Source organism: Rousettus aegyptiacus, unplaced genomic scaffold (assembly GCF_014176215.1).
Source record: "Rousettus aegyptiacus isolate mRouAeg1 unplaced genomic scaffold, mRouAeg1.p scaffold_m13_p_3, whole genome shotgun sequence".
Lineage (NCBI taxonomy): Eukaryota > Metazoa > Chordata > Mammalia > Chiroptera > Pteropodidae > Rousettus > Rousettus aegyptiacus.
Window position 1 is genome coordinate 99,365,374 of NW_023416306.1, and position 19,112 is coordinate 99,384,485.

The 19,112-nt window shown below is 34.2% G+C and overlaps 1 protein-coding gene across 9 annotated transcripts in view; it reads right to left on the reverse strand.

Annotated features, from left to right (window-relative positions):
• NUBPL (nucleotide binding protein like) overlaps positions 1 to 19,112 on the reverse strand; it is a 274,966-nt gene that overhangs the window by 200,436 nt on the left and 55,418 nt on the right. For all 9 annotated transcript variants that reach the window (XR_004956219.1, XR_004956218.1, XR_004956217.1 and 6 more), the window contains exons 5-6: positions 15,062 to 15,101; positions 14,883 to 14,973 (exon numbers count right to left, since the gene is read on the reverse strand). Coding sequence is in view for 3 of the 9 variants with exons in the window: in XM_016123643.2 (XP_015979129.2) it covers positions 14,883 to 14,973; positions 15,062 to 15,101 (131 nt within the window). In the remaining 6 variants the exon portion in view is untranslated. The remainder of the gene's footprint in view (positions 1 to 14,882; positions 14,974 to 15,061; positions 15,102 to 19,112) is intronic.

Here is a 19,112-nt window from a genome sequence, read left to right on the forward strand (position 1 = left end):
GCTGACTTCTGGCACATAATCGATCCTCAAGTTATAGGCAATGTCAGCTTGCCCGGAGAAGCATAAAGTTAAAGAACAGGCTTAGGTTTTTGTTTCATTTTTGAAGTCTTAAATTAAGGGGGGGAGGGACACAAATTAAAAGCCAATTGTTCAAAATTCTAAATTTCTAAATCATAAGAATGCAACAGAATTGATTCAAATTTCCCAAAGTAGACAGAGGAAATTCTTAGCTGTGATGAGAGAAAATGTAGGACCACCACATTCTGGAAAGAATAGCAACAGGGCGGGGTCAGGAAAGAGACAGAGGCAGAGGAAGTAGTATGCTCAAAAGCCCCGAGACAGGAGCTTGTGTGGCCCTTTCAAGGCACTGCAAGCACACAAGAGCTCTTTGTGTAGGGGAAAGGGTTATCACAGAAGGCTTTCCCACAAGAGGAGATATCTAAGCTAAGACCTATAGGGCGAGATAGAGTTACAGAAGAGAGTATTCCAGCATGAGGAAGAGCATGAGGGAAGTCCTAGGGGCAAAAGAGAGCAAACTGGATACGGCAGTAGCAAATTGTTTAAGACAGCTGGAGCAGAGAGTGGGAGTGGGGGAGGAGCTGGGAACAGATCAAGAAGGGCCTTATTTCCCAAGTTAGATTTTGAACTTTTATCCAAAAAACAAGTTGTCACTAACGATTTAAATCAGGAAGTAACGTGATGAGGTTTGCATTTAAGATTAGTCTACCTCAAATTATACAGGGCTACAGATGTAGAGTCTGTTAGAGTTTTCCTACTGGAGAGATAAGGGTGGACTGACCGCAGTAGGTAAAGAGCAGTGTCAGAGATAGGAGAACAAGACATAGTGAATACGAGCAGTGGGAGAAGGAGGATGAGTCAAGGATGACATCCAGGATCTTGGCCTAAATAGCTATGTGAATGGTACTGCCAATCATTGAGTCTCTGTCACAAGCAAAGAAGGAGGATCCTCATTTCAGGTATGTAAGAGACAATGATGAGTTCCAATCTGGACTTCATGACTCTGAGGTATCCATGGGACAGTCAAGCAGAGCTATCCAGCAGACAGTTGCATGGGTGTAGTCTACAACTCAGGGATGGGTATGATAAATGCATCTACAACTCAGGGATGAACATATGTATCAAGGCTTCAGGACTGAATGACATGGCCCAGGGAAAGCACAAGATCAGAAGAGATTCCCAAAGATGAATTGTAAAGGCTTTGGTTTAATGTTGGCTGCACCATTTACTAATCACATGATCTAGGGTTACTTAGTCTTTAAGCCTGGAAAATTAGGATAATTATATCTGTGCTGAGAACTAATATTTAAAAATTGAGTAGAGAAAGAGGAACCTATAAAGTAGAATGAGAAAGAGAAGATAAAAAGTAGACACTACAGGAGAATGTAGTGTTATGAAAACTGATGGAAAAGAGTATTCAAGATTAAGGTTAGTAGATCAAATAGCACAGAGAGATCAAGTAAAATAAGAATTTAAAAGTATACAAAGGATCAAAAAAAAGATCTCCCTGGTGACCCTAGCTTAAAGCATGGTAGAGGGGACTACAGACAGAAGTAGATGGTAGATGAGAGAGTGAGAGATAGATTTAGAAAATTCTTTCAAGAAGCTTGGCTGCAAGAGAAAAGAAAAATTTGACTGGTACCAAGTGAAATCAAAACACAGTTGCTTGTTTTTGTTTTCTTATTTGGAAAAACTTATGCATGATATTAAGATGTTTTCAGTTGCAAGTAACAGAAAACCCAACTAACAATGCTTAAATATTAGGTCATTTATTGTTTCTTTAATAAAAAAAAAAAAATCTAAAAGTAGACAGTTCTAGAGTTTTTTCAGAATCTCTTAGCTATAAGAGAAGCTGAGAAATTATCTGATTTTCCTGACTCTATTTTGAGGCAATAAGGGAGATGGGGGCTGGGAATGATTTTTACATAGCCAGCCAATACTGTCTGTCACACGCATGTTTAAATGCTGATGTGAAAGAGTTAATAAAGAGAAAGAAGCCAAAGACACAGAAGGAAAGAGGGCAAGAATGAGTAGCAGAGTAAACAGATTTATAAAGACATTCCTTCAGATATGTCTTATAATGCGCAAAGTATAAAATACAAATCTGCAGCCAAATGACAAAGGGAAACTCTTAATATTTTTGTATCAATTAGCATTTCAGAGATATTAAGAAATGTGTTTTCATTCTTTTAAGTGAAAACTTAAACCTTTTAAAACTTCAGTTGTACAGTTTAGTTAAAAGTTCAGCTTAGGAAATCAGAGAGACTGCTTGTGGGACCCTGCCCAAGTTATTCAATGTCTTTATGTCTCAGTTTCCTCACTTGCCAAATAAGAATAATAACAGTACCTATTAAACAAAATTGTGTGGCTTAAGTGAATTAATACAAGTAAACAGTATAAGGCTTAGCACATAGTAAACACTCAATAATAGGTAGCTATTTTTGGTAGTATAGAAATATCTAAGGATAATCATTAATTCAACTTATTTAATCTGATGTTTTCTACATTCACCTAACTAATACACCAGACTTGGTTTTAATTCACCAAGAGTCATTTCTTTTGGTAGACTTTTTATTAACATTATGTGAAACAATTATTAAACACACACAAACATTTATGAATGTAAATTAATATAGCATTATTTTCAAACTATGAATGATCACTTAGCATTGGTAAACTTTTAAAAATCAATAAACAAAGGTTTACAGGAACCAAAAGAAACTACAGCAGCAGGTTGCATGCCTTTCTTATTTACAAGTTCTCTAAAATGTAACCATTGAAAGCATGAATAAAGTCAGAGGGTAGGTTGCTTTAAATAGTAATATGGATATACAATGGAATATTACTCAACCATAAGAAGAGATGAAATACTGCCATTTGTAACAATATGGATGGACCTTGAAATAATCATACTAAGTGAAATAAGCCAGACAGAAAAGGCTGAAAATCACATGATATCACATATGTGAGATATAAACCTAAAAGCAAGAAATGAACAGGACAAACAAACAGAGACTCATGGACATGGATGATGGACTAGTGGTTACCAGAAGGAAAGGGGGAGGGGGAAAGTAAAAAAATAAATGTTAAACAAAAAAGTAATAAGGAGACACTGAAAGTCCTTGAAATGACATCATTATAAGAGCTATACATTGGGAAGAATAATCTGACAGTCTCTGGGTAGGTAATAAGGGGAAAATTTTAGTCAATGATGGAGGGATGAAAGAGAATAAACAAATTGCCAAAATAGCCATCAGCAGTCCAAAAGTCTTTCAGCAATAAAAGAACCTAACCAAAATGAATAACATGGATTCATTATGCAGTGGTTATAAAGAAGGAAAGAACACAATTCAATCAGCACTAAAGTAATCACAACAAAAATAATTACTGTATTTCATCAAATAGAAAACACTATACATTATAGGAAACACCATTATTTTATATACCATCAAAGATAAAAATATAGTAATAATTAAACTGACATAATGCCAAGATTTTATTGATTAGAAAATCCACTCCAATTTCAGAGATTCTAAAATTTGAAATATATGTATCTTCAAATAAATACTGAACCTGCCTGATCTCCTCTGATCTCGGGAGCTAAGCAGGGTTGGGCCTGGTTCGTACTTGGATGGGAGACCATTTAGGAATACCAGATGCTGTAGACGTTAAAAAAAAAAAAAAAAAAAAAATCAAATAAGTAGTATCTGCCTAAATAATAAATAGGGGTCACAATCCCATGAAATCCCCAGTAATATCCATAACCCTCCCTCACAGCCTGCTTGGGATCTGTTCAAATCTTAGAACTTGAATAGCTCCAGCAAGCTTCTAACCTCTAACTCTGACTCATCTGCACCGAAAGAGATAGGGTAAGCCCTTGCCCATCTGACAGGGGCCACACTCTAAGAAGCTCTCCTAAGACAATAATCTTATGTGACCTTTATTAAGACTCCTTAATTATGACTACAGAAGACAAAGTCCTACCTTTTAGAAGTCCTACATTCTGTTCAGATCATTGTACGTTATTCTTTAAAGTCAATTTTTTTTTTTTATTTCAACAACATTTAAGAGTGAAAACTTAGGAACTTTCCTGAAGTGTTCAAGGAAGAAATGGGATGAGTATGACAATTAGCCTCATTTTAATTAATTCATTTTCTAAGGCAAATGATTTTAGACTTACTGGTTTTTGCTGCTAGTGAATTATATCTAACATCATTCTATCTCTTTCATCAATATATTTCACTAGCTTGGCACATTTTTCTATTAGTGCTTTCTTTTGCACTAATTTTGATTGCTGACTTCAATTGAATGAAATAGTCCATTTTTTTTTTTAATTCTCTTATAAACAAGCCAGCATGATTCCCATTAACATCAGAGCTACAGTTAGAGCCCACCTTTACATTAACTATCCCAGGACCTCTATTACTTCCCTGTGATAGATACAAAAAGAAGGAAATGGAAAACATTTCTCTGTGCCGTCACACAAAAGAATACCTAAGCATCACTGCTTTATCAATGAAACACTGGTCAAGTTTAAACATAATGATGACTTCAATTTCTTGGTACTTGTCTGTGCTTTTTCTTGTTACTTCCTTGCCTGCTCTCTTTAGATTCAGGCCTGGAGTTAAACAAGATGCTCTGTTTTACTCTAACCGTCCTTACTTTAGTTAGATGTCGGAAAAATCATTGAAATATGTTGCTATACTCCATTTCAACTGAATAGTTAAATCGTGCCCCTCTCCCCATTCTATGTTCTGAAAGTAAGAATCCTGATTCTCTATCTTCACTGTTGAGAATAAAAATAAATATAAAGACAAAATCAGGGCAAGGTCCCACCTCTCTCCTTAGTAAGCACTTGAGCCAATAACAGGGAAATAAAAACTGGTAACCTGAGCCCACAGAACTGGAAAGAAAGAGGAAGATCAGAGATGAGAAACCTAACACCATACTGAATAGTTCTGGGGAAGAAGGACAATAACTAGAAAGATGAAAACCCTAACCATGCCAAAGGGGAGAGATAATAGAAAAAAACTAATGATATACCAAATGGGAAAAGGAGAGATGACATGCTAGTTCCTGTATCCAGGACAGAGCAGGATGTGATTGAAAAGCCTAAAACCTAAGGAAGAAATTCAAGGAACTGATGGCCAAGAATAGTATAGTATCTTCCTCTTCCCAAGCTACCAAGACTAGGGCTGATCCAAGGCTGATGTAGAGCAGAAGATAATCTGGCTCAGCTATATATAATCAGAGGGCTGCAGCAGGAGGCTTTCCCTGGGTGTCAGTTTAGGAAAAAAAGCTCCTAGCCTTAGAAATTGTTCCAACTAAAAACTAACAAATCAAGAAATGAGAATATCAGTGGTTGACACTGGAGAACAATAATTCTCCTTTTCTTATACTCTTATGCCTTTATTTTATTGCTAGATTGCCCATTTAAACACTTGAGGTCACTAAGTAGTTTTATTAGGTTTTTGAAAAGTGTCCCTACATCTGTGTTAACAGAGACTAAGACACAAGAATAAATTGTGAAGTAATGACACTGACCAACCAGATCTACTCTAACACTTGTGAAATGTGGCATAAGTAACTTACAATAGGGAGGTTGGGGACAGTTGGTGACAGCCAAAAAAGACTGTAATAGCTTTCTGTCTTAGATAACTATAATAACAACACATGAAAAAAAGAACATTACAATATTCAAAGCTGCATATGTAAGTACTCAGTCATCACAGTGAGTTGGAGGTACTCATGTAAGTTATCTCTTATAATTAAGAGAAAAAGAAGAGCATTTAAATAGGAAGAAACAACTAGAAATTAATATTCATGGGCTGTTTCTAACTCCTTCTGAGAACTAGTTCTTTTCCAGTGCTAACCACAGGAATACTGATAGGGAACCTAAAGGAATCTGTGAAATCTGATATCCTGTAACAATATCACCAACTTGAATAGTCACACTATGGAATATTCAGCCTTGTTCTTTAAGTTCCAACTTTGACTGCCTTAAGTAAAAAATATTGTGAAACAGTATCTGAAAAATCATCAAAATTTCTAATATATCTAAACATCGTGCTTATTCCTACAAGACAAAGTACTTAACTAAAAGCTTTATTTTATGATTTTGAACTATGTCTTACACATCTTTGTGTCCTCAGCATCCAACCAATGCCCAAACATGGTAAATAGCCACTAAATGTCTGCTGCTGGAGATGACCAAAAAGTCCAATGACATTTTAAAAGCACAGCAATAATTATTTGATACGCTCAATAAATAATTAAGTAAATGAATGCATGGTAATCAAAAGAAAACCCAAATAGATTAATCAAACTGAGCTATTTACTAAATAATACTTTCTCAGAAAAATATTTCAAAGAACTGATAGTTATATTAATATCTACTTCTTTGTTCACTAATTTCTAGTTTTTAAAAGGAAAGAAAAATTCAAAACTAGGCTTAACATAATTGACTCTTTAGCCTCAGAATAAGGCCTAAAGAAATCTAAGAGCAATAATTAAGTTATATTACATAGAAACTTTGCTTCATGTTTAAAGGTTTTTTAAAAGATTTCTATTAAAATATAGCTAACATACATTATATTAGTTTTAGGTGTGCAAAATAGTTATTCAACATTTATATACTTAAAGAAGTGATCGTTATGATAAGTCCAGCAACCATATAACACCATACAATGCTATCAAAATATTATTGATTATATCCCCTATGCTTTATACCACATCCCCATGACTTATTTGTTTATACCTGAAAGTTTGAATCTCTTATTTCCCTTTACCGTCCCCATTTTTAATTTTTCAATTACAGCTGACATTCAATAGGATATGTTTAAAGGGTTTTTAAGGAAAAAAATTATGTCTTAGGTGCCTGAAAGACTACTGTCCTGTTCAACTGAATTAATTAGTGTTCTTCATTCCTCAATGTTTCACAAAGGCCTAATAAAGTATTTTTAAATATGAGACCTGCTAAGCATCTGTGGATCTTATTCAAAGGAATGAATAAGAAGGTCAGATGCCCAAAACTGACAATGAAGACATTCAATACATAACTTCATCTATAATTAATACATAGTCTGTGAACCTTTTCCCTGAAAGGCAAAAAATTTCTATGGTATACTTAGATATGGCTAACCTCATTATCTTAACAACATCATTTAATATTTTATCTCTTTGTCGAAGTGTCTGGGAACTTCTGAAACAATATATCATAGTACAAATCTGGATGAGAAAGGTAATTTATATTGGTCATATAATGTCAAAGGAAGAAAAACAGAGAATTTCCTTAGAAACTACTGAGACTATAAATGACTAAAAGGTCATTTGAAGCAATTTTCTCATGCTTCCACATATCTTAAAAGTCAGAGGATCTACCGCCACTGCCAAATAAGTATTTAAAAATGATTTAGTTAAATACAGATGCCTTACAACTACTAATATTTAAAGATAAACACTGAATTGTTTAACAGTTTACTTTAAGGGTAGCTATAATAATAATTGGTATGCTAAAATTTTAATATTTTTTGAAATCAAGTAAGTTATAGATTAGAAACTGTTTTTGTTATATTGACTTTATACTGAAATAGTACTGGTAATATAATTTCATATATATTTTTCTACGGTACATTGGTCAATACTTAATAAACCTCTGTTATCTCAAACATCAAATACAGGAAAGAACTGTTAATTATCCTGCTAATTACTGGGGAAAATACACCTATTATATAGCTTCTTATATAATCATTCACCATTTGAGAAATGATGTATCCAACTTCTTTGGTTCTTCCCATAGGAGGTGTTAGGGGGCTCAAAAAAAATTTTTTTTTTCATTTTATACAGGATTAAGCAGAGCTTAGACCACACTCAAAAGCAAAATTCTTTAGGAAACCAAAGGCTTCTCAGAACATTCCTTATTCAGAAGTGAAATTCCATTGTCGGGGAAATCATTAATACCAACTATCAAGGGAAAATGTCTCATTCCTGTTGCACAATCACTAAAGTGAAACTGCTTCTTTAGTTGCTAGGAAACAACCAACTCATTATATGCCATTATCAGAACCCTAGAGAAGAAAACTGGCATCTGCTTCACATTTGGGGATACTGGAGATTGAACTAAAAGCATTGAAACTGCTGCCAAAATCCATGGTCTCTGGGGTTTACACTGTGACCACAGCAGGTGCTGACACCAGACTAGCCTTTGAAGTTTTCCTTTCTGTAGCTCTTTCTCTAACAGCTAAAATTATTTTCTTCCAACATCCCACATTTTCAAACTCAAAGATTCTAAGACAAGACTTCTCCATTTGAGTTAAACTCATTATGTCTATGTTGATCACAACTTAAGGAAAACAAATAGAACTAAGGAATCTTAACGAATAACAAAAATTTTAAGCTATTAGTTATTCATTGAGCAAAATGTACTAGGTGTTTTTGCCTTTAATTATTTAAAGTCAAAATAAAAGAAAATTGTTTCAAAAATCAGGAGAATAAAAAGGAAGACATACTGATAAATCTAGTACTCAAAATGACATTCTAGCATTTCTCTGCCTCATTTTCCTAATTAATCATAAAGTTTAGCTTCTCTTTTTATGATATGCTATGTTTTTTTGTAATGAATCACATAATGCATTCATGAACATATATTTATTCATCAATCTCTTCCCTTCCTTTTAGGAGATGAGGTTGGAAGGAGGTGGGGTAAAATTATATTAGACACCGGCAAGATGAAACCATGAGGCTCTCTATACTACTACTTCTGCATCTAGAAAGATAAGTTACCCATTGAGATGAAGCTGGAAATGTTGACAAACCATCTTCCTTCACCAAATTATAAGAATGATCCTGGCAGGGCTCCTCCATCTTAATATAATCCTTTGCCCCACACCTTCAATATTAATGTTCACTTCATTTGAATTACTCACATCTGCCAATCTTGGCTAAATAATGTTCCCTTAATATTACTTCATACTTTCATTCTCAAACTTATCTCCACTCCCCCATCACGCTTATCCTCTACCAACCTGACTCTTACCCAACTTCCTAGGTCTTATGAAATATCACTTCCACTTAGGGATTTAGCAAATAAAAATAGAGAACCCTCGCTCAGTTAAGTTTGAATATCAGATATACAACAAATAATTTTTTAGTGTAAATATGTCTCAAGCAATATTTGGAACATACTCATACTGAAGAATTATTCACTGTGTATCTGATACTCAGACTTAACTAGGTTAAGTTTGTCTGGCAACCTTTTTACCACCCCACTGTGAGATTGATACCTTGACCTTTGAAATTTTTCTCACTTAATAGAAAACTGCCTTTACTCAGTAATGTCTCATTTCTAAATTTCATCTATAAAAAAAAGACTAACTTTTCTAATGCCCCTCCTCTAAACAAAATCAATTTATCTGTCACTTTTTAAACCTGTTCTTCCAATAGCTACTGTATCATCTCTTCCCCATCACAAGTGATTTTTAATTATTTGTTTCCTCCAATTTATCCAGCTGATACCTCCTGAAAACATGTCTTTCTAGAAATCAGGCCTTGACTTCTGTCTTTACCTCATTAATGCCCTATATATTTTTTCCTTTTAGACTTTCTGCCATGCCAATCCTGGATCTAACAACAGGTTTGCCCATGTTGAGTTTCGGGCATCAGAATATTGTTAAAGAGTTGGCAAAAATAAAAAAATTATAATATTTAGTATCCGGTGGGCCTTTGCTGCTACACAGAGATCCTATCACTCATCTCTTCATCATTTATTTTTTTAGTCCTCAGAAAGCAGTTAAAAAACACTGGCTCTGGACCATCTTATGCCTAAATTCGATTTCAGAATCACCAGCATTAATTAGTGTCACCCAGGGTGATCTATTAAAAGTGCAAACTCCTTCGCCCTCCCTTGGATCTACTGAAGGAAAATCTTTAAGCAGTGGAGTGAAACAGGGATGCTATAAATCTGAATTTTCAGCTAGCCCTCCAGATAAATTTTATAAATACTGAAATTTGTGAGCCAAATTTTCTCTATTGAGTGAACGCACTATCTTATTCATTCCAATAAGATCAAGGAAATAACTTATTAACTTCTTTTTAGTACCAAGTATGATGGGGTTCCCTCATCTAATCTTCTTTCCATTCTACTCACCAAACTTGGAACTACACACTTATTTTCCAAAAATAACTCATGTGTTAACCTTTTAAGCCCATTCCTTTTTGCCTTTTTTTCATAATATTCCTCTTTCAATAATCCCCTCATTTTCTAGAATCTTCAGTCCCTCTTTAGTCTATCCTATAATTTGGAAAAGGTATGGCTATCCCTTTTGGAAAGCAAATGAAAAGGGCCTTCATTTGATTCCATTGCTCCTTATATTTCCATTCTATTTTCTTTTCCTTTTCCCCACTCCCTACCCCTATTGGCCTATTTTATCTAACAAGCAGAATAAACTTCTATGGAAGCACAGTCTTTCTATATATCTATTCTTAAAACCCCTGACTTTTTTCATATACTGTTCTACTAAAGGATAACAAATGGGCACCTAACAACTATTGTCTCCTTGTCTTTTTTCATTCCTCATTCTGAGCTATCATTCTTAAATCTGCAAACCAGTGGTTCCCAAACTTGTCTACACACTGGAGTCAGTGGAAAATCTCCAAAAATGCAACCCAGAAGATCATGAAATTTTTGTTGTTGTTGTTCAAGAGTTTCTATAAAGCTTAATCTGCAGCCCAATCCCCTTCTCCTTCCCAGAGGCCAGTAGGCAGGATGGAAAGTTCCAACCCTCTAAACACTGGTTCTTTCTGGTGACCAGCCCCATTCTAAGGCTATCTAAGGGCCCCGGCCTAAGTTATCACACTAGCATGAACTCAGATGTGCTCAAAAAGGAGATTCTTATGAATGACAAGAGACATTCCTATCACTCAGGAAACTCTAAGGGTTATAGGGCTTTGTGTCAGGATGCAAGAACAAAAAATGCACATATTTCCTATTATACCACAACTATATATATATATTAAAAAAAAAACCTTTATCTCAATTCACACATAAAAATTAATTCAAGCTATACAAGCCAGAATTACAAAGCTTTGAGAGTAAAATATGTGAGAATATCTTTACAATCTTGGGGTAGATGGGCAAAGATTTCTTAAAACACAAAAAGTATTAGCAAAAAAAAAAATTTTTTTTAATAAATTGGATTTCATGTAACTTTAAAACTTCAGCTCATCAAGAGGCAAGTAACAGACTGGGAGAAATATTCCCAGTACATATATCTAACAATGAACTTATAGCCAGAATATATTAAAACTTTTGCAACTCAATTACAAGAAGAAAAATGAACCAATAAAAAATGAGTAAAAGACTTGAACAGATGCTTCATTAAAAAATATACAGCAAAATCTAATATGCACATAAAAAGAAGCTCAACATCATTGGCCATCAGGGAAACAGAAATTAAAACCATAAAAAGATACCATTTCACACCCACTAGTGAAGAGACTGACAACACCAAATTTTGACAAAGATGTGAAGCAACTGGAACTCTTATGAACACCTGTACAAGTATTTAAAGCAGCATTATTCATTATACAAAAAAATTGGAGACTACAGAATTTGGTTATATTCATTCAATGGAATACTATGCAGCAATAAAAAGAACTACAGATATATGCAACAAAAGGGTGACTTTCAAAAGCATTAGGTTTAGAGAAGAAGAAACAAGATACAAAAGGCTAGATCCTGTAGAGTTCCATTTATATAAAGTATAAAAACATGCAAAACTCATTTATGGTGACAGAAATCACAACAGTGATGGCCTATGGATGGGAGATTGAATAGAACAGAGACCAGTGTAACTATCTAGGGTGGGCAGAAATGTTCTCTATGGTTAAATAAGTATATACATTTATCAAAAAAAAAATCACTGAACTATACATATAAGACTGTGCACTTCATTGTATGCATAAGTTTAATTCGATAAAATATTGTAAGGGGAAAAAAATTCTAAACCAGACTTCCAGTTCAAGATGGCTAACTGCAAGTATTTATTTTCTCCCCCAAAAGAGTAACTGGGAAAGGACATGAAAGGAACTTCTAGAACATTGGTATTTTATTTATCTTTTCCTGAGATTATATGTATTTGATGTTTTAGTTTGGAATAATCTATCTGTACACTTATGGTTCATAGACACTTATGTATACATGTTATACTCAATTTTTTTACTCAATGAATCAGGTAACTTCTATAATCCACTACTATACAGAGGATCTATCCAGCTACTAAATTTTCACTAAGGATTATAAAAAAAAAAAAAAAAAAAAAAAGCAGTTCAGGTGATCAGCATGGTCACAGTGTAGTCTGAAATATCAGCTTTTCAATTCTCATTAAAATGTGACAGAAGTTACTTTACAAAAGACTATAAGGTAAATAAATATTCAGTCTAATATACATATCCTAGAGGTTACTCTAGGTATCCTCTGATTATCCCAATGAAGTAAGTTACAGATCCGTTTTCTCAGCCCGTCTTTCATCCTGATATTTTATAGTACGTTTGCTAAAAATGTATTTTCAGCACTTATCAGAGTAAACTGACTTTTATACAATTTATGTGTCAGAGAATCAAATCTCCATTAGGTCCTCTGCCAGACTATCAAATTCCCTAAATATTTTTAAGATGAGCATTTGATAAAAGTTGAGAAGAATAATGAATAACATCGATGACTAAAGTGTTGAGACCATGGCTGAATTCAGAAATCAAAGATCGTATAATGCCAGCAATTAACACAGTTATTCTATATCTCTGACAGTATTCAGTTGTATATGAAAGAGGCTGGGTTATGGAAGGACACTGAGAATGTGGAATTGGGATCTGCCCCCCTCTCCTCCTCAGCACCCCACAAAATAAAAAATACATATATATTCTCTGGTTCCTTCGGACTTTTGATCCCTTCACCTCTGGTCTCAAAACATTTTCTTCATTTATAAAAACAGGTACTGAATATAACTTTGACCTTTGCGCACACTCTTTTTGTAGCCTAATTAATTTGAACTATCAGGTTTAATCTCACTTATTCTGTGGGAGACTCCCTTTGCCTCTCTCTTGAAGGCACATGCATTCCCATTCTCATTCCCATTCCCTTTCTTTCTCTCTGTCTCTCCCTCCTTTCTTCTTTCCCTCTCTTCCTCACTCTCTCCCTACCCCTTACCCTCGAGGGCTCATTTGGAGAGATGATTTTGTCACTTGTTGGAATTTGAGATTTAAAATGGTCCCTGAGATTTTAAAAAGGATACACGGAGGTAAGAAAGAGAACTTGCACACATCTTGCTGTGAACAGACTGTAGGGCTAGGGAATCCTGCATCGCTGAGCTATGAGCGCCAGTGCTTGGCCTGAATCTCTTATCTCTAAGTTTCTGATCACTGTGGAAAGCAGAAGTATGTCCACCTTCTTGTGACTACCCATAAAGGATTGGGAAGAATTCTGAATCATCTCTTGTTGAGAATTATAACAGCAATATACGAGGGAGAAAATTCATATTTGAAATATTCTCATGACAAAATCAGAATTCTCTTTTTGGTGTTTCCAAATTTCTATTGACTCTATCAACTAAATCAACACTGGTTTAGAATTTCCTTAAAAAGAAAAGGTGGCTAAATTAATCTACACAAAGATCAATAAGGAATTGGTAGAGAAAGGATATTGTTAGTAGTATAACTAAAACAACCAACTGTGGAATCTGAGTGTAAAAGAGGAGGAGATGCACCCAAGAGACTTAGAAGCACTAGGAAAATAGAAGGATACTGGAACCAGAGATCAAAGAACACATTTGTCAAAACTCAAGCAGCAGAAGAAAGACATTACAATGAAAAAAGATGAGTTTCAAAGTTCAAGACATATTTCATCTATTTACTATCTCAATTGAATATGTAGTTCATTTAAAAATATAAATATGTATTTCATTTAAAAATATAAATATTGATATAGAAATATTCATAATTATACATTTATGTAAATATATTTATATGTTTATGCAAATATATTTTATATGGAAATATAAATATATAAACATATTTATATAAATGTATATAAATAATTTATATAGAAATATACATATTTCTATATATAAATACATATATAGAAATATCTATGATTCAAACTGTCAATCTATAGCATGGTACCTGCACCAAAGTAAAATCTGAATAAGAGGTAACTGATGTAAGTTGGTAGAGAAAATCTAAATTACTCATAATATTTATCTAGAATATAATTAACTATAAATTCACGGTACTAAGAAAAAATTAAAATTTATTCCTATGAATAACACACAGCCCGTCTGATATTTTTAGATTATCCAATCAACTGTTCACTTCCTTAAGGATAAATTAAAGTTGATTGAACATATATTATAGAGACAAATATATAGCCATATGTACTCGGAATAAAACAAAATTTTATTTTGTTCTGAAGCAATTTTAAACCACAAGCACTGTAGTTTATATAATTTTTTTCCTACATCTAATTCCTACACTGCCCTTATAACTCATATTGGCTAAAATGAGATTAACCATAAATCTAAATAAGGCATATTACTTATAAAATAGATTTCCTCATCTTACTACAGACCCAACAGAGCAACAAAACAATATAAGACATTAAGATTTTTAATGCTCATAAGCAATGGGAAAGATTACAGCATATAACAATAAAATTTGGCCTTGGCGCCACATAACTTATTATACATTCAGTCTATCAACTGTATTCTTTTGCAAAACATCTCAAACCTAAATGCAAATTTAATAGCTCTCTAATCAGCAAATGCATTAACCACAGTGTGCCAATAATAACATGATACTGAATGCAATTTTCATACCTGCCTCAATAGTTTCTCAACGGCTGACATTACCATAAGCCCTCTCCAAACAACTGGAGCAGTTTCTTCAACCAGGAAGCCCATAGACATACTGCAATAATAAAACAAAAATACAACTAATTTACATAAATTAATCAATATTATTCTGAAAAGTAACAAAGTAAAAAAGATATGCTTACCAAGCAATACCATAATTCAAAAGAGGCCTCATTAGGTTGCCTGAAATAAGAAAAAACATCTCTCTTTTAGAAGAGTAAGTCATTTTACATAAACATACAGATTTGTTTTCTTATCAGTGTGTCAAATCATAAATACAAATAGCTACTCAACTGCTACTCTTTTAAGTTCCAACTAATTCTCAATTTGCAAAAATTTAAACATTATGTCCAACAAAGAAATAATACTTTCAATAGATACAACATCTAAAAATAGTTGGGATATTGTTTTATTAAGGAACAATTCATCTACCATTTTCAAATATGCTTCTAAACAATAGCCTCGATAAGTATTTTTTCCAATTTTATTCATATATATACATATATAATTTACATATGTTTATCTGAGTATACATGTGCACACACAAACACATCTAATCAGTTCTCTCTATTTCATTTCTTTTTCTTTACTAATTAATTTGGAAAGTCTACAAATCCAAAACAAGTAGAAAAAAATCTATTTTGTACCTCGACATAATAAAACCCATATGTGAAAACCCACAGCAAGCCTCATACTCAACGGTAAAAGATTAAAAGTTTTTCCTCAAAGATCAGGAACAAGGACGCCTTCTTTTGCCACATCCATTCAACACAATACTGAAAGTTATAGCCTGAGCAATTAGGCAAGAAAAATAAATAAATAATGTCAATTGGACAGGAAGAAGTAGTTTTCTCTGTTTATAGATGATATGATCTTATCGATAGAAAAACCTGAAGATTCTATGAAAGAAAAAAAACTATTAAAGTTAAAAATTAATTAAGGAAAATAGCAAGATACAGAGTCAACACACAAAAATCAGTTGCACTTCTACACACAAACGATGAACAATCTGAAATGAGAATTATGAAAACAATTCCACTTATAACAGTATCAAAAAGAATCAATTACTTAGGAATTAACCAAAGAGGTCAAAGACTCATTTCAAGTAAAACTATAAGACATTGCTGAAAGGAATTGAAGAAGACATAAATAAAAGTAAATCTCATTTTCATTGACTAGAAGACTTAATAATGTCGAGATGTCAATACTACCTAATTTACATATTCAATGCAATTTCTATCAAAACCCCAATGAAATGTGTTTCGGAAATAGAAAAATCCATCCTAAAATTCATATGGAAAAGTCAGAAATCTCAAATAGGCAAATTAATTTTGAAAAAGAAGAACAAAGCTGGAGGACTCACATTTCCTGATTTCAAAACTTACTACAAAGCTACAGTAATCAAACCAGTGTGGTACTGGCATAAAGGTGACATGTAGACCAATGGAATAAAATAGAGAGCTCAGAAATAAACTCTTGCACATATATTCAAACAATTTTTGATGGCTGGTGGGGGCAGAGGCGGCAAAATCATTCAATGGGTAAAGGACAGTCTTTTTTAACAAACGGTGCTGGGAAAACTGGATATCCACATACAAAATAATGAAGTTGTACCCTAACCTAGTACCATATATAAAAATTAACTCAATGGGGGAAAAAATGGCATAGATGATAGAGGCTTTGTTCATCCCTCTGGCGACCAAATCAAAGTTGTGATGAGCAGCAGCAAGAAAAAATTGCCTGGGATCTAGATGAACAAGCCATTCAACTAGGGAGAAATCCAGGAAAGCACTCTGCAACAGCAGAAGGTAGGATGGGGCGAGGACGCAGGGCTGCCCAGTTTCAGTGGCTAAGTGAGATTGAGGCTGCAGCAGTGGTAGACGCCTTTTAAAGAGGCCGTTTCTGTGAGCGGATTTTCACAGTGACGGACCTGCTCGTTCTAAGCCCCAGTGCCGATTCAGCTGTGTGCTGGGGGCACCAGGGACTTCCAAAGAGGCAAAGTCTGAGTGCCGGCAGAGGTGAGACTCGTTCTATACAGAAGTGTCAGCATTATCCATTGTTCTCTGTTGAGCTCTCCCAGTGCAGAACACAGCACCGCCATAGCCCAGATGTCATCAAACTGGATAACAGAGGTCACTCTGCCCAGAAGATTCCCTGACACCCCACCTCCCCCAACTCGCGGCCCCATCCAAGCCACATCCAAGTTTATCCTCAGCAAGTCAGGAGCTCTTTGCTGAGCAGTGCCTAGAATCACACTGAAGGCAGCTGGCCTCGGTTTCTGGCATGGCCTTTTGAGGCAACTATAAGCACTATGTGGATTGCTTGCTAAATCTTAACAGGTGGCCCTGGAGGAATAGAGGCTTGAACTAAATTTTCCCTCTAGTTGAACCCCTCTCGGGACTATGCCATTGGACACCTACTTCACAAATCTACACTAATAAGACTGGGAGACTCAGGAGCTTTGCTTAGTACATAGAAACAGAAACGGAAAGGCAGCCAAAACGGGAAGACAAAGAAGCAGAACCCATATGAGAGAACAGAACAGATATCCAGATATAATGGAGTCTAGTAATTTAACAGATCCATAGTTCAAAACATTGGTTATAAAAATGCTCAAGAACTTTTGGGAAGTGCAGAGACTCCAACAAAGAGATTAAAAAAAAAAACACATAAAAATGGAAATGGAAATTATTAAAGGGAACCAGTCTGAAATGGAGAGGAGAACACATTATCTGAGATGAGAAGTATATTAAATGGAATAAACAAAGTGAATAAAGAAAAGGATCAATGCCCTACCTAGAGGATGGGAAAGCCAAGGACACTCAATTAGAATGGCAAGAGATTCGATGCTAAGACTATAAAAATAATTTAAAGAGCATACAGGACACTATTAAGGGTCCAAATAGTCATCTGATCAGCATAACCAAAGAAAATCAAGATGCTGAATAACTGTTTGAAGAAATAATGATGGAAAACTTCCCTAACCTGGTGAAGGAAATGGACATAAAACCACAGGAAGCTCAGAGAATTCCAAAACCCAGGGATCTAAAGAGGCCCTCACCAAGACACATCATAATTAAAATGCCATGTATTTAATAGCAACTTGTTCCTAAACTATCATCCAGTTGTATAAATATCAAACACAATCAGATGTACTAGGTATTTAAGTTCGTCATCTTGAACAAGATTCTGCTGGACCTTTTATTATAGTGTTTTTGAACAACAGAGGTTCTTACTTTTTATGTAATCAAACTAATCAATTTTTCCTTTCTAGTTTACCATTTTTCAGTCTTGGATTAGAAAGCCTTCCCTAAAATATTGCCATTGAGACAATCTCTTCTATTGTCTTCTAAACACTTTATAATTTTGTATTTCACATTTAAGTCCTTAAGCCATCTGGAATTAATTTGTGTATGGTGTGAAGATCCGTTTTCTTTTTATTTCCATGATAAGAATAAATTGTCCCACCATCAACAATCTGCAATGCTAGGTTTCCATATATGTGTAAGTCTGTTTCTGGGCTTCATATTCAGTTCCACCAGCATATTTGTCTATCCTTGAGCCAATACAAAACTCAGTATATAGTACTGTAGCTTTATAAGTCCCTCTAGCTGGTAAAGCAAGTCCCCTTTCTGGTTCTCTCTCTTGAGGAATGTCTTACCTATTCATAGCCCTTGGCTCCTCTTTTTAATTGTGAATTCAACTTCATGACTCTCCACAAATAGAATTTTGAGAGAATTTGCAAGACTATTAGGAGAACTGACTTCTTTGTAACATTTGGACTTTCCTATCCAAGAACATCATTGGTTTCTCCATTTATTGATATCTTTAAAAATCTTTCAATGATTCTTTAGAATTTTTTTACTTAAGAGTTGTATATTTTTTGTTAGATTTTTTCCCATGTGACCTGTATTTTTGAAACTAATTGTTTCTTTTTCAAAATTGCATTTTCTAACTCTTTATTGCTGGCATAGAAATTTAATTTTCTCGCATATTAATCTTATATCTAGCACCCTACTAAATCCTGATTCATTTTAATAATGTGTATAATTTAAAATTGTTTTCTATATAAATAATATTTTCTGAAAATAATGACAGTTTGCTTCTTCTATTCAATTCCTTATTCGTGAGTGTTAGTATGTGTTTGGATTTATTTTTCAGGCTAGAAATGCCTGTATGATGTTAAATAAAAAT